This window comes from Castor canadensis, chromosome 2, assembly GCF_047511655.1.
Source record: "Castor canadensis chromosome 2, mCasCan1.hap1v2, whole genome shotgun sequence".
Classification (NCBI taxonomy): Eukaryota; Metazoa; Chordata; class Mammalia; order Rodentia; family Castoridae; genus Castor; species Castor canadensis.
The window spans coordinates 192,851,396-192,867,307 of record NC_133387.1 but is presented as its reverse complement, the minus strand read 5'-3'; the positions used below and the strand labels follow the sequence as shown (position 1 = coordinate 192,867,307).

The following is a 15,912-nucleotide window of genomic DNA, read 5'->3' as shown; positions in this document are numbered from 1 at the left end:
TTAAATTTTTTGAGGCTAAAAGAATTCTCGTTTTCTTTTTTAAGAGGTTACAGACCAATTGTTAGAGTATGAAGGAACTAAAAATACATTCGTGTTGACAACTTTCTTTAACCTTCATTCTAGCTGTCAAACACTACAGCTTTTAAGCTGAACATCTTCCTTAAAGAAGTTCCCTTTTCTGATCTTATTTTTTTCTTAAGATAGATTTACATGTTTTTCATTCATCTCATTCATGTTGTCTTAGTTTTCTGTTGCTACAGTTGAATACCACAGACCAGGAAAATTATACAGAATTGAGGTTTATTTAGTTCACACTTCTGAAGGTTGGAAAGTCCTGGTTGAATCAAACGTGGTGGTGGACACTACATGGTGAGACAGAGCAATTGTGCTAGCTCAAGTCTTCTTCTTATAATGACACTAATACCACAATGAGGGCCCCACTCTCCTAACGTCATCCAATCCAAATTACCTCCCAAAAGCCTACCTCCAAGTACCATTAACATATGAATTTGGGAATAATTTTCCAACATATGAACTTTTAAAAGGCATATTCAAACCACAGCTTATGCACTTCTCTGCTGCCCTCCAGTTGTTCTCCTGACATCCTGTTTTACATTCTCTCCTCCAACCCCAACCTGTTCTGTATACCACTATTACACTGATCTTCTTGAATTTATGCTGTAATTTAAATTCACCTAAGGTGTTCTATACCTGTATTTTTAGGAAGCTCCTTAGGTGATCCCAATGTGTATCAAGGTAGAGAAGCACTGCTCTAGTCCAACCCGACTCGGCCATTGACACCTGTTAAAATCCTTAACCATTCCTCCAAGTCCAGCCCAAATGCTACCCCTTCCATGAGGCCTTCTCTGATTACCCTACCCAAATCTTATCATACCCTTTCTCTAAATTTCTACACCAATTTTTCCCATGTACATAATCTTATTGTTATACCAATTATTTACTTAGGACTTTAGAGGCTTTTTGAAAAATTCTTCTATAAATCTGTTCTTTAGCCTTTTTTATTCTCTGTATAGTGGAAGCTTCATTACTCCCAAGCTGATTCAGAGTATATGTGACTTTCCTTCCCAAGTTCACACAGCAGGTAAATTACAAAGTTGCAATCTGAGCCTTGGTATCCTGACTCCTGTAATCTTGGTTTTGGTAATATTTTAAACAGAAACAGGGGCTGGCAGAGTGGCTGAAGTGGTAGAGCACCTGCCTAGCAAGAATGAGGCCCTGAGTTCTAACCCCAGTACCATCAAAAAAAATAAAACTTTTAAACAAGTGGAAATAGAGTTAAGTCCCCTTTCACCATTAGAGCACACGAATATACCCTAGGGAGCCTGTCAAAAACATACATCAGACTCCCGGCCTCAGTGTTTCTAGCTGGACAGGCCCAGAAATGCAGACTTCCATCAGGGACTGCCACACAGTCATGCAGGTGGTAAAGGGCTACATTTTGAGAAAACTGCTCCAGGTGATTGCACACCATATGGAGATTGTAGGAAAACCTCCAAAGGGCCATTTTATCCATGCAAAATGCAAATCCAACAGAAAGAATTAATAGAGGGGAAAACAGTTTTGGCTAGTGGAGATGGCAGCTCTTGGGCCCAAGAGCATTTTCTCTGTAGTTGTAAAAGTCACTTCATTTTTATTAGTACATATTAATTGTACAAAGGGTTTTATTGTAATATGTCCATATATGCATATAATGTGCTTTAATCAAATTCACCCCCTCTATTACTCTGAAAACTGCATCTTTAAAACCACATCTGTTGGTTTTTAGAACAGCAGACAGTGGGCTGATTAGATGTCTGCTCGGTGAGCAGTATAAACCTCTTCCTTCTCATTGGAGACGGGTGTGTGCTCTCCTTGTCGTTCTCCTCTGGGAAGCACAGAGGTCACTAGTAGCATTTCTCACTTCAGACCAGCTTTGAAGGAACTCATTTGGCTCATAGTTTTCAAATCAGTGTTTTCCCCATCAGAGGCTCTTTGCTGACATTTCTGTTAAACTGACTAGGGCAATGTTCTAAGGCCGCCTGGCAGGAAAAATCTCTGCACAGGTTCAAAAAGGACCCCTGCTTCCACAGCAAAGGGTTTAAGTATTTTAAATAGGATACTATTTCACAGCCTTGAAGATCTGAAGAAGATATCATTTTAGTGTCAACAAGGATAGAAATTTCTATTTGTCATTAATTTTCTTCTGTAGGTCAAATATTTTGACAATATCCTGGTTTGTATACATGAACTTTGGGTAGTCCAAAAAGACTATTTAGGTCTATTTCCCAGGAAGGATATATAAAAATATTCCATAACTGGATGCACAAAGATTTTTCATTCTTTAAAGGAATCTTCTCTCCCCTATGTAGAGAAAGGACAGAACTATATTGTTCAAGCTTTTATGTCTAGTTTAAATTTTAAAACAGAGCATAGGTTCTCTATTCTCTTAGTTACCACTTGAATATTTTGTTTTATTTTAAATCCCATAGTCTCTTTTCTTTTTCTTGTGCTGGGGATCAAACTCAGGGAGAGCCTGTGTACCAATCAAGCAATCTACTCCTGACCCCCAGCCCAAATCCCATATTCTTTAATTTTCTCTCCATGATGCCAACAGCTAAGTTCCAATATCAGCAATAAAGGGACAAGAAATTTTTATTTACAGGACTTTGAATTTCACTGCTGAGAACTAGAAGTCACCGATAAGAGTTCAGTTAAGGAGAGCTTTACATTTCATAAAACTCATTTTGTCTACAGTATAAAAAATGAGAGTGAGGAGATGCTTGAGGCAGGGGGAAATCACAAGAAATACTTCAGAGTAGTAGTCAGCAGGCCTTGGTGATCCAAGATACATAAAGTGATTAGGAAGAGCATAAAGCACAATCAATTCATAACCCCAAATTTTGAGGTAGAGTTTTGTGGTATGGAGTTCGGGGTGTGGAGTAATAAGTAAGGGCTGGAGAGGCCTGGGAAGCATTTCAATACCAAGTTATGAAGGCAAGGCTTCTGTGATGGCTGAAGTAAATCACAGTTTTTACTGCTAAGTAAATCACAATTGTAGTTTTGCTGAAGATCTATGCTTTGTATTCAAGTGTAGATAAAAACTCTAAAACTTGACTTTTTTGCTACTAAAAGAACTAAGTAATTAACACTTTAAACTGTTTCAATGATACAGTATTTATTAGAGCACGCTAAGAAAAAAATGAAGTATATTTTTGTAGTTAATTTAGCTGCACACCAGGGAACAGGGAAGGTGTTAATTTGCTCAAGCAATTAAACCACATCTCCAACAGCAGCTACAACTGGAGTTACCACCTGGTCAGTAATAATCCACTGACATCCTCCAACATTCATTTGTTTTCTGTAGTGTCCAAAAAGATGAGTTGAGTGGGAAATGATGAGACTCACTCCCCCTGCCTCTTTCAAGCAGATGCACCCCTGCATCTTTGAAAGCAGCACTAGTCTCTGTGTTCCTCCCCGGAATGTGATCTTGCTTTTGGTTTACTACTTTTATTAGGATACCAGTTCTAGTGGCTTCCACTTGGCATTCCTTACAATAGCAGGTCACCACACTTCATACGTAAGGGAACCAGTGCAGAAATTCTGCTAGTTGATGAGTGTGTCTCTTCCAATTATTCATTCTAGAACTGGTGAGATAACCAAAGTATGGTTTTGGAAACCCACTGGACTCACTGTGAGATGAACTTGAGCTAAAACTCCTTTCATCACTTCCTCCATAAGCCTTTACTCTGATTGTCCACAGTGACATTGTGAGTCTCTTAAAGTTAGTGTCGATTCAGACCCAGTGGTCAGTGGTACCAAAGGCCTGCCTTTTCTCCAGTGCATAGTCACCATGGTTAAAGGTCATAGGTCTTTTCACAGATATATGGCGAAAGATTAACAGTGGAATTTTTTGACAGTGTAGCAGGGTCCTTCCTAAGAGGGATCCAGACTCCTCTTTATTCAAAGTCTTCTGGTCTGTAAACTGACTCAAAGCTGGGGACTGAAATGAATCACCTGTTCTGGTGATTAAAGTTAGATTTGACCTAAACTTGACTTAGACCTCTGCTACTTATTTACACAGGTCAAGTAAGAAATTAGTAGACACTCACCCAATTCTTTTCTAGGTACACCATAATAAACCAGAAAATGTAAACTGAACAGATCCAGGGAGCATCTTTACATCCTGATACTCACTTTGGGGCTGCCTTTAAATCCTGAACGTAAGCAAGGGAAATTCATGTCTGGACCTACAATTTGTGATTCTTAACTTTCTGTGGAAAGCGACAAATATATAAATCCTCTCGCAAAGAAAGCCTACCTGAACAGAGAGGTTTTGTGTACAGCTGCAGGCCGTTCACAAACTCTGCAAAACTTATTCATGGTCCACAGGTTAAGAAAGGCCTTCCTTAGCAGGATCAGCATTGACTCCACTAGTCACCGTGGAAGTCATGCCTAACTTGCCTTTGGTGGTTGAGTGCCACCAATTAGCTCCTGCCAACCTTGATCCAATTATCCCCAACGCATTTGAAGATTCCAGTTTGTTGGCAGCAGTTCTTACTGAAATTAAAGAGTGACCAAGCTCTTCAAGATTACTGGAGTCTCATCATAAATTCAAGATCTCCTTGGAGAAAGCCTACTGTCATCACCACCATTTTGGGTGGCACTGAAGCCTCTCCGGGTGCTACATGGAACCACAGTAGCTCCCATTGTTCTTCCTGTTATTGTAAACGTTGCTATTACTCCTGTGGTATAGTGTCCAGGCTAGAAGATGCTGCAACATCATTTCTGCCCTTAAGGTGTCAATGTTGCAAGCCAGTGCAGTGTGGTTCATTTGGACCTTTTTTTTTTTTTTAGGAAAAAAGGGGGGCATTTAGAAAAACAGTAAAATCCTTGCTGTTGTAGTCCAGCATCTATTGCCATTCTGATTAGTGCAGCCCAAATTTACTTTGGGAAACTTTCTCCTCAGTCTCAACTGCATAGTTTGTGTGGAACTGATACTACCCAAAGACATGCCAGAGGGCTCGGATAGGCGTAAGCCATTCAAGGAACACAAACACATACGCAAATCCCAGGCCTGAGCCAGTCAACGCTGCATTCCCCACTGCGGTAATACACCGGAGGCTACCTTCCACTACAAGTATACAGGTTCACAATGTGACAATCTGGAAATGGGTTTTTCAATCATTGCTTGTTTCCTCTGGTCTGTGGCAACAGACCAGAAGAAGGTGTGGAGATTTTGATACTTTCTATTTAACAGGAACAATTATTAGTATGACTTCTTTTGTTTATTGTCAAGAGAAAAAAAAGTCTTCTGTTGAAAAATTCCTAATATCCTCGTAAATACCTAGCTTACCTTTCCTAGCCCTGCTCCAAGGTCAGTCACACAAATAAAGCCTTAATGAAGATACCACACACTCTGAGCCATCACTGTTTGTTCTCCACATAGGATTCCAAGGGCTGACCCAGGGTCTGATTCTGGAAATAATCATCTAGATATACAACCTGTCCACCTGCACTTGGAAGCTTTTTATGTGACAAAAAATTCAGAAGCATCTTCACATGCTGAGCCGTCATTGCCTCTGGTGCTTAGACTCTGGGGTTCCCTTTAAACTTCATGAGCACAGTAAGCAAGGGAATGTCACACCTATATCTATAGCCTATGATTCTTAACTTCCTAGGGAAAGTCGGTAAGCATATGGACCCTCTTGCAAAGAAGATGTGCATCGCCTGCACAGGAAGTTTTGTGTACACCTGTGGGCCATTCACAAAGGCTGTGAAGCTAATTCATGGACCACAGGTTAAGAAAGCCTTCCTTAACTTGACAGAGCTCCCTTAGCTCTTCATGTTGAGCCCTGTTATTATTTTTATTTTTTTTTAATTTATTTTGGCAGTTATGGGGTTTGAACTCAGGGCTTTGCACTTGCTGGGCAGGTGCTCTACCGCTTGACTCACAACCCAATCCCTTTTTGCTCTGGTTATTTTGGAAAGAGGGTCTCGTTTTATGCCCGGGGGTAAGGGCTTGGACCATGATCCTCTTATTTAATGCTTCTCAAAAAACAGGCATGCCACTCCAGCTATTTTTTCTTTTGAGATGAGGTTTTGTTAACTGCTTTTGCTGGGGCTAGCCTGAAACCTCAAACCTCTCGATCTCAGCCTCCCATGTAGTTTGGGATGATAGGCACAATGCCACCCGGCCTAGCTATTGGTTGAGATGGGGGCTCTTTAGATTTACAGGTGTGAGCCACCAGTGCCCAGCGGACTTTGATCCATTAAAATAGCTTCCAAAGGCTTTTATTTTCTTAAATTCCTTATTTTCCTTGCTGGAAACTACAAAAACCAGACTGGACATATTTTAAAAATGTATTAGGTACTTGTTTCCATTTATTAGTCAATGAAAACTCTAGATGTTTTTGCAAGTGTGAAGACAATGAGATTTTGCAGTCTGATAGAACATCTTGCTTTTGTTTTTCCTTCATACCTTCTTTTTAGGTTTTGGAACCTATAAGTAGAGCCATATCACACCAGAAGTTAAGGTAGGAATAAAGCTCTTAATAACATGTCTTCACCACCAATATATTGCCTCTTGTTTTTGCAAAGGTCATTTGAAGGTTATATCCACACATGCCTGTCTCTTCTCGAGGAAGAATTTCCTTTTTAGTGACTTACTAAAAATAAAGCGCCATGAGTCACCTGCCTTCCCATTGCTTACAGTGATTTGGAATCCACGAACGTGTGTTTGTCTCAGTCTAATGGTCCCTAAAAGGGTTTATGATCACAATCTTTGCACTACACTGTTGACTTCTATTTTCACACATGGACTTCTGCTCAGCAGTGCGTGGACTACCCGAGCTTAAAGTAACTGTTTGGTTTGTCTGCAAATGTATTACCAGGAAGATTTGCTCAGAAAAGCACCATACTGGATCCATGCCCGAAATCAAGAGAAAAAAAGGACAAACCAAAATTGCATTTGAACTAAAATATGAACTATAATATGAGGTAGACTCTAGGAAGCACAGAGTAGTCCCACACATGAATGTAGGAATATCACCAACTCCTTGTATTATACCAGATCCATCTCGTCAGAAATCCTGAGGTTCTATCTTTCATAACCAAAAACCTACTGTTTCTTACATTCCTCCCCTACTATCACACTGTTGCCAGCTGAAAATCTCTCATCTGTACTATGACAACAGCCTCCTAACTGGCCCCTCTACTTCCACTCTATCCTTTTACTATCTAATCTCCACACAGCAGAGAAGCCCTTCAAAATGGTACTTGATGTCACTTGTCTGCCTAAAACCCTTCAAATAGCTCACCATTGCAGAGCAAAAACAAAAGACTTTGTAGCACGTCCTATGTGGTCTACCCCACCCCCCAAAAAACACTGTGACATTATCCTCAACTACAGTTATCCCTCAGTACCTCTGGGTGGATTGGTTCAGATCCCTAGGGATACCAAAATCCACAGATGCTCAAGCTCCTTTGAGAAAATGGTGTATTTGCATATAAGCTCTGCAGCTCCTCTGTATATTTTAGTTCCTAGTTTACTTATAATACCTGATACAATATAAATTCTATGTAAATAGTTTTCACACTGCTTTGTTTAGAGAAAAAAGTCCTCACGTGTTCAGCACAGATGCAGTTATTTCTATAATGTTTTCAATCCACAGTTGGCTGAGTTCAGAGACCTCAGGATACAGAATGCTGACTGTATCTCCTTAACTTTGCTTCAGCCACACTGGCCTCCTTATATTCTTCATCTGCGGCCTTTCACCTTAGGATTTTGCACTGGCCTTTTCCTGTGTGTGGAATGTTCTTTTCCCAGATAAGTACAGAGTTAACTCTCCCACCTTCTGAAAGTCTTCACTCAAATGTCATCTTCTCACAGAGAACTATCCTGACCACCTTTCTAAAGTCAGCAACCCACCAAGCCATCCCACCCCTTGACTTCCCTTTCCTGCTCTACCTCTTCTTTTTTACACAGAACAAAAATGTGTGTTGCTTTACCAAATGAAAGAGTTTACTTATTTATTATGCTTATTGCTTACTGACTATTCTATTACAGCCCATTTATACCTACTGCCTCCAACTACAATGTAAACTATATAGGGGAAGCATTTGTGTGTGTGAGGGGGGGGTGTTCACTGATATAGTCATCATTCTGCCTGAAATATAGTAGGAAATCATAAGTTTACACTGAATGAAACATATTAATGAATGTCAGTATCTACTCAACTACACACTCATACACACATACACACAGAGAGAGAGAGAGAGAGAGAGAAGCTATACGGTTAGGTCAGGGGATGAGGATGGAGCAAACTGGCATTTATTAACTATTACATCGTAAGTGCAATGTACTTACGATACTTTACATGCTCTCTCATATAATCTACTTAACAAACTTACAAGCAGGTATTACTGTCTTTTCTTCCAGATTCAGATTCCCTGAAGTTCCACACTGACTAAATGGGGGAATTCAGCTTCAAATACATCTGACTTGAAAATATTTTTAGAACCACTAAACCAAGTTAGCCCCAGGCCAGAAGTATAGCAGATGAGGGTATCTAAGAAGTCAGATATTTAAAAAATAAGCAAGACACAGTTGTTACCATACTATGACAAATAAAATTGCATTTTCAAAGAGTAAGCTGTAATTCTTAGAGCATGTAAAACACGATTCAAGTCATCATAGCTCTGTTATGATTTCTTAGACTTTTATCTCATGGGGTGCTGATTTGAAAAACCTATCTTTCATACCATAAATGAAGTTTAAAAATCACAGGTAGGGAGCTAATATTTCTAACCAAATTATCTCTGAGCTCAGCCCTCCAGATATTTTCACTCAAAAGCTGATAAGCAGTAGAAGAGTAAAGAATTATAGTATACATCATGACCTCTTAATACTCTCTATTAAAACTTGAGAATCTTTCTTTAACTAAAGAATGGTAATTCTTCAGAGTTACAGAGTCATAACTGACAAAAGTTAATCAGAAGCCGTATCTTAATCCAGACACCAGTGGTTTATACCAGCTATCCCAAACTATACAAGAGGGTGAGATTGGGGGGAATCACAGTTCCAGGCCAGTCTTGGCCAAAAAAAATAGTTTGTGGGACCCCATCTCAAAGGAAAACTATTGGGTGTGATGGTGCATACAGGGAGCATAAATAGGAGGATCATGGTCCAGGATGACCTGGACAAAGAGTTCAGTGTTTGAGACAGAGTGCCAGAGAAAGCAGGGAAGTGACAGACATTGCAGAGTATAGAGATGTACAATGGCCTACAAAGAAGGAAACAGCCTGTACATATCACCTCACAAGAGCACCTTAAACCAAGAAGGATTTAGCTCAGCAAGAAAAAGGTAATCAGGAGGCTCCTCATCAGTCAGTCCCCAGTCATGCTAAGGACACCTGAGACATTTCTTTCTGGAGAACCTCATACCCCTCAAAGGCCCTGAGCTCAGTGTGGGGAGTCGCCAGGTTACCACGAAGCTGCATTACCCCCAGAGAGAGAGTCTAGTCCTGATTGCTTGACCCCACTCAGGTTCTTGCTGCATGAAGCCATCTGAGACACCACTTGTCCAAGAGTTCTATGAAGCAGCTGGGCAGCTGCTCACAGTAGCTCAGCTGACCCAGCCTTACAACAGCCATGAGGCCCTATTTATCTTCTCCTGGCCCTAGGTAGCACCTGGGCAGCCTACTCCGAGTGGCTTAGCTGGCAAAGTCATGGGCCATGTCCACCCTCACCCTCTTGGCTGTCCTAGAGACAGCCAGGAAGCCCCATTCACTCACCCTTTGTCCCAGGAAGCAGCCAAGCGGACTTCGTTGAGTTGCTCAGTCCACTGAGGCCCCTGGGAAGCAGCCAGGAAGCCTGATCTATCCCTCTACAGCCCCAGGAAGAAGTTGGGCAGCCCATACTCAGAGGCTCTCTCAGGCTGGCTCTGCACCCTGCTTACGGCTTCCTTCAGCAGGCGTTCCAGGTTCCTGGCATCTCTACTCCTTGGATCTCCATTGGAGCTTCCGCTTCACTATCAGCCTCTCACATCATGCTGTCAGAAGCTGTCTGCAGGGACTCAGTCCCTGCAGCACACTGGCTGGCCTCCCAGGGTTTCCACTGAAATTTCAGTGGACGCTTGCAAGACCCCATACGTCTTGCATTCTGTATGTCTGCAAAACCAGCATTACATGGACAATGTGAAACTCTATTGGCAGCATGAGGTACACTGGGGCCTACTTGAATCATGGCAGTAGCAGCTGCTGAGTGCCTTCATGGGAAAACAAATCCCAGGGGAAAAAATTCCATAAGCAGTCCCCCGTGAAAGCAAGACACAAGGGAGCCCTTTTCTCAAATGAAAGTCTTTGGAAGGAATTTACACTTACACCTTTGAGTCTAGGATAAGGAGGGGTCTATCCAATCCCCTCGATGCCCTCAAAAAGTCTCTTCTATTGTTCTGGTGCAAACTATGTGGCATCTTTTTTAACGATGTTAATCTCTTTAGTAACTGCACTCTCCTTGACACCATCTTTAAATGTGCTTTTTTTTTGTTTTTCTGGTCAAACTGAAAGTTTTCCAAATTTTTTTCTCTCTGCTCCTCTTTGCTCCTGATTCTCACTGTAAATTTGGCTAAAGCAGAAATATCCATGAAACTGCCTGAGTGCTGTGCTGACCTAAATTTCTTCCACCAGATAAACTAGTCTGTCACTTAAAACTTAGCCTCACACAGAGTCTCAGGGCACAGAAGCCAAATGGTTTGCCACAATTTATATGGGTGGATTCCAATATAATTCCCTATTTTTTATTTCCATCTGAAATTTTGTGAGCATAAGCTTTACTATCTGCATTTTAATCAGCATTCATTCTTCTAAGCACTCACCAGAACTGCTCAACGAGTTCCACTTACAGAATTCTAGGCTTTCTCTAGTCTAGTTTTCTCCAATTCAAAGGGTATTTTTCTCCATCATTTCTACTATAGCCACAAGAATGACCCCAAACCAACCATCAATTTTCTACGTCAGTCATCTTTCTAGTATTATGACAAAATATCTGAGATAATCAACTTACAAAGAGGAAAAACTTATTTTGGCTCCTGGCTTCCGGAATTCCAGTTCACGGTTGATTGACCCCATTGTTTTGGAGCCAGTGGCAAGGCAGTACTTCATGGTAGAAGCATGTGGCAGAGAAGGCTGATCACCTCATGGTAGCGAGGAAGTAAAGAGAGAAAGGGGCCAGAGTCCCAATAACCCCTTCAAAGGCACACCTCTTGACAGAACTTCCTCCCACTAGACCCACCTACTAAAGTTTCCACCAATTCCCCAAAATAGCATAGGCTGGGGACTGACTGGGATCATTTAAGATCCAAACTACAATACCAATTAAAAGGTCAAACTATTGACATATGGAAGGGCATAGGTGAGTCTCAAAGAATTGTCCACAGTGAAAAAAGCCAGACACAGATGTCTACTAAATGCATGGTTACATTTACATGAAATTCTAGACGAAGCAAAAGAATAGTGATAGAAAGCAGTCTTTGCTGAAAGTGGAGGGAATTGATTAAAAGAGCCAGGAGGGAACTTTGGGGAGCAATGGAAATATTCTCTATCATGATTGTAGTGATTACATGACTGTGCATTTATCAAGACTTATCAAACTTAAAATTGGTGAATGTCGTATGCAAATTATACTTCACAAACACTGCCTGTATATTTTTTAAATCCTTCTCTTAAAAATTTCTATAAATTTTGAAGTTTATAAAATATATATAAAAGGATATACAAATCAAATCAAAGTCTACGCACCTCAGTGAATTTTCACAAAGCAAACACCCATTTAAATAACAACCAAGGAGAGAAAGAGAATATTGTAAAATCAAAGAAGGCCCATTCATTCTCTGAAGTAAAAGTTTACTATTAATCTATTTTTTATCTTTCACTTGAATGAAATTGAGTTAGTCTTATCCAAAAAAGAGGTCTATCTGGCTTTTGCCTTATGCTCCTGGGAGGTGATCTAAACCCATGCAATGTTCTGACCAATCAGCTTGTGTGTTTGCCTGGGGACCTTAGACCAAGCAGTATCTGCTCAACCTCCAGAAGGACTGGCGAATAAGTCAGTCACATGCATGGTCAGCCATGTCTGCATGACTAAGTCTCAATAAAAACTCTGAACAACAAGGATTGAGCAAGTTTCTTTGGTTGGCAACACTCCACACATATTGTATTGTCATACAGTGTTACTGGAAGAAGTCACCTCTGTCCACAACTCCTTTGAGAGAAGACGACTGAAAACTCTGTGGGTGAACTCTGACCAATGTACCTCTTTCCTTGGCTGATTTTATTTTATATTCTTTTATTATAATAAACCATAACCAGGAGTATATCAGTGTCAAGGAGTTCTGTAAATCCTGTAACAAATTATCAAACCTGAGGGTGGTTTTAGGAACCCATGAACTTGCATTGTGCATCAGAAGTATGAGTGACTTTGGGACTCCTGAATTTTGTAGAAATCATATGGTATTATTTTGCATGTGGCTTATTTAACTCAGCATTATGTTTCTGAGACTCGCTCATATTGCAACTTACAAGTATAGCTCATTTACTTTAATTGCTTGTATTGTAATATATAAATTGACTATCATCTGCTTACTCTACTGTTGATGGACATTCAGAGAGATTTACACTATTGCACATGTAACAGGTCTACAGGAAAAAAATAGAAGAAATTCAGAATCACAGTGGGAGATTGTTAAGACATCTGTCTCAGCTCACAAGAACAAGCAGGCAAAAAAAATCAGTAAAAGCACATTTTTTATTATACAAATAAAAAGTTGTATAACAAATAAATAATCACTCAATATCTAAAACTCCCCTGAGTTTCCTTTAGGAGTAATAGTAACAAACATTTTCCAAATGCATACTATATTCTTATTCTAATCTAAGACCACCAAATATTATTGCTATGAATTTTCAGAACTCTTCCAATTTTACTGCTAAGAAAACTGAAGCACAGAATAGTTAAGAAATTTGCCCAAGGCCACAGCTAATAAATGTCAAATCTAGAATTGGAAATCTGATTCTAGAGCCAACTTCTGAATTGCTATGCTATTTTTTAACATCTTCTACTTCCTCTCTTTGAGCCAATTTTAAAACTTTTCATCTTCCTAGAAAATCATTTATTTCAGCTAGATCAAAAAACTTGTATTATTTGAACTTCAAATTTTGATGTGAAGTCTTAAAATTTTTATCAGAAATAAAACTATTGTTTACTCCCATGTTCTTTCTTCCCATATCGTGAATCTTCTTAAGTTCCTTTGGATGGTATAGTATATTTCAATTTTGTGCTGAAACCCCATGACAAAAATATTCAATTGGTCTCATCTAGGATCCTATTACCAATCATTGCAGATTTCTGAAAGTTTGATGCTTGGAGAGTAAACATCACTTACATTAGTAATAAGACATATAATTGTCTCAACAGCCATAATTCATAGAAAGCAATTTCCTTAAAACAGTCTTAAGCATGATCATGCAAAAGCAATGCCTGGTGCAGTAAAGTGTTTTTAAGTTATTTTAAAGCTTTTCTTTTCCACATGACAATGTGACGTATGGTAAATGTTATACTGTTATTCCTCTGGAAACTTGATATAAGTAGTAAGTTAATTGGGCTGCTATGCAATATTAAATAGATTTTTAAAATACCTGATTCTTCCTGAACAAACTATGACTAAACTAGAAATACCCATGAATGACACTGTAGCTTTGACTATAAGCAAATAGTTAGGTCTGCTTAGGAGGCAGATTTGGGTTGCTTTAGAATGTAAGTTCCACAAGCACAAAGGCTTTGTTCTCCTTGTTTTGTTTGTTGGGGTTGAGGATTGAAGCCAAGGCCTCGCTTGTATGAAGCATGTGCTCTTCCACTGAGCTACATCGCCTCTGTTCTTTCATGTTCACTGCTCCATTTCCACTGTTCAAAAGCACCTGGTACATGGGAGGAGTTTAATGAGCATTTATTAAGTGAAGCTCCTATTAACTCATGGCTGATAATAATTTTACTGAGCACCCACTGCTATGTGTTAAGCCCTATGCCAGTAAGGTATGGTGATAAAGTGGTTATGATTTTAAAGGAGCTAAAGAGTCATAGATAAAACTTCGGATAATTATCTATTGACCAGAAACAATTTCTTTATTAAAATATTATATAATTACTTCACTAAACTCATACATAGATTAGGTTCTTCACTAACATTTTATAACAAAAGGTTATCTTCAAAATGCTGTGCTCTTACCCAAGAATCCCAAACATTTCACAAATTCAATCACTTTTAAATACCATTCTAATAGGTGTGCAGGAGGAGCTTACATTTATGAGGTCAGCCAATGGTAATGACTGAATATATCTTAAGTAATATCTATTTCCAAATTTCTCTCAGGAGCTCTCCTTTGGTTCTTTTCCACAAGTTTTTTCTTTAATTAAAAGGACAATTAATTTAGTCTCTTTTTTAAACATCTAGGCATTTCTTCTCTACATATGGTCTGTTCAGTCAGACTTTTGAAGAATGACACACCAGTTTCCCTGATCATAGTAGCTTTTCAGAATGCTGACATTACTCAGAGTCTGGCAAGCAGCTTCCAGTTCTCCATCACAGAACACATGGTAGTAGCGATGAAATATAGAACTTGGGTCATGGGATCCTACTGGACCAAATGGCTCAACAGCTTTGTCTTTACCAGAGTTTCCTTTGAGGTGCCAGGGAACCAGTACATCTTGAGAATGAAAAGAAGTCCTATTAGTATGAACAGGCAGCTCAGAATTAGTAACTTGTCTTGACTTACATCTTCTCTCCTGAACGTCACTGACGGAGGGGACAGAAGATGCTGAGTCTCGACTGCCCACGTCCGGCACTCGCTCCACAAGCAATCCTTCCACGGATGCATCACTGTTTATCTTCTCTTTTTTTCCTGGGCTGATTCTCTTTCCTCTCAGATACTTGGACTTCTGATTAGTATATTCTTGTTCCATTGCCCAGACGTAAATGAGTGCCTTTCCACCAGGTCTCAAGAGACGAACAAGTTCTTGGACAGCTGCCACTCTACGCTCCTAATAATAAAATAAAATAAAATAAAAAATATTGCCATTTATCAACCTGGAGTAGGTACAGAGAGAAAAATGTTAACACACAACTAACTGTAGGACTGTTTTCAAATACAATGAACAGTAATGAAATCAACAAAACATGTTATATGAAACAAAAGGAAAAAGAAAGAAGGGACATTTTATTCTGTGACTAAGAAAAACTGGCCTGCTGAGGAGAAGGACATTGTTATTTCTGTGACTTCCCTGTGACTACCTGTAACTGACTGGCTGGGGTACATGAAACAACGAGTGAGCCCCAATAGGGTTATTTAAGAGCAGTACTTTGTGGGACTTTTACGTGAACCATTACATTTTTATAATGCCTGTTTTCCAAAACCTGGTGTAAACTGTATTATGAGACTTCTACTTACAGTCTTCTTGAAGTACTGCAGGCTGAATCGGACGGCAACAATACCTAAGACAATTTGTTAGTTACAGTGTGGGGAAATAGAACGTGAGCAAGAGGCAGAAGTCTCCATGGCCAGAGAAGACAATAAGGCAAAGAGTCAGGGAAGTCACAGGAGCTAGGAACTAGGGGACAGAGTCACAGTCAAAGGAGGATGCAGGAAATGATGACAAATGGCTATATGCAAACTACCCTAGAGGCATTTTCCAATTCCTAGGCTGCATGAGCACTGAGTGAAATCCCAAAAAACCCTGGCAGAAGAGCAGCTGGAAAATTAAAATGCTAAACAGACATTTTAGTAGGCAAACAATGCTGAAGAAAAAGACACTGAGTTTAAGGACCACTTCTGTATATTGGCCATGGGATACAACCCAGGCAT

At 39.8% G+C, this 15,912-nt stretch overlaps 1 protein-coding gene across 4 annotated transcripts in view; it reads right to left on the bottom strand.

The window, feature by feature from the left end:
- Positions 1-12,784: 12,784 nt before the first annotated feature.
- The window catches only part of Alkbh8 (alkB homolog 8, tRNA methyltransferase), a 55,822-nt gene continuing 52,694 nt past the window's right edge, over positions 12,785-15,912 (bottom strand). For all 4 annotated transcript variants that reach the window (XM_074066801.1, XM_020185355.2, XM_074066803.1 and 1 more), the window contains exon 12: positions 12,785-15,091. In XM_074066801.1, coding sequence (XP_073922902.1) covers positions 14,531-15,091 — 561 coding nt within the window. In that variant the 3' untranslated portion in view covers positions 12,785-14,530. The remainder of the gene's footprint in view (positions 15,092-15,912) is intronic.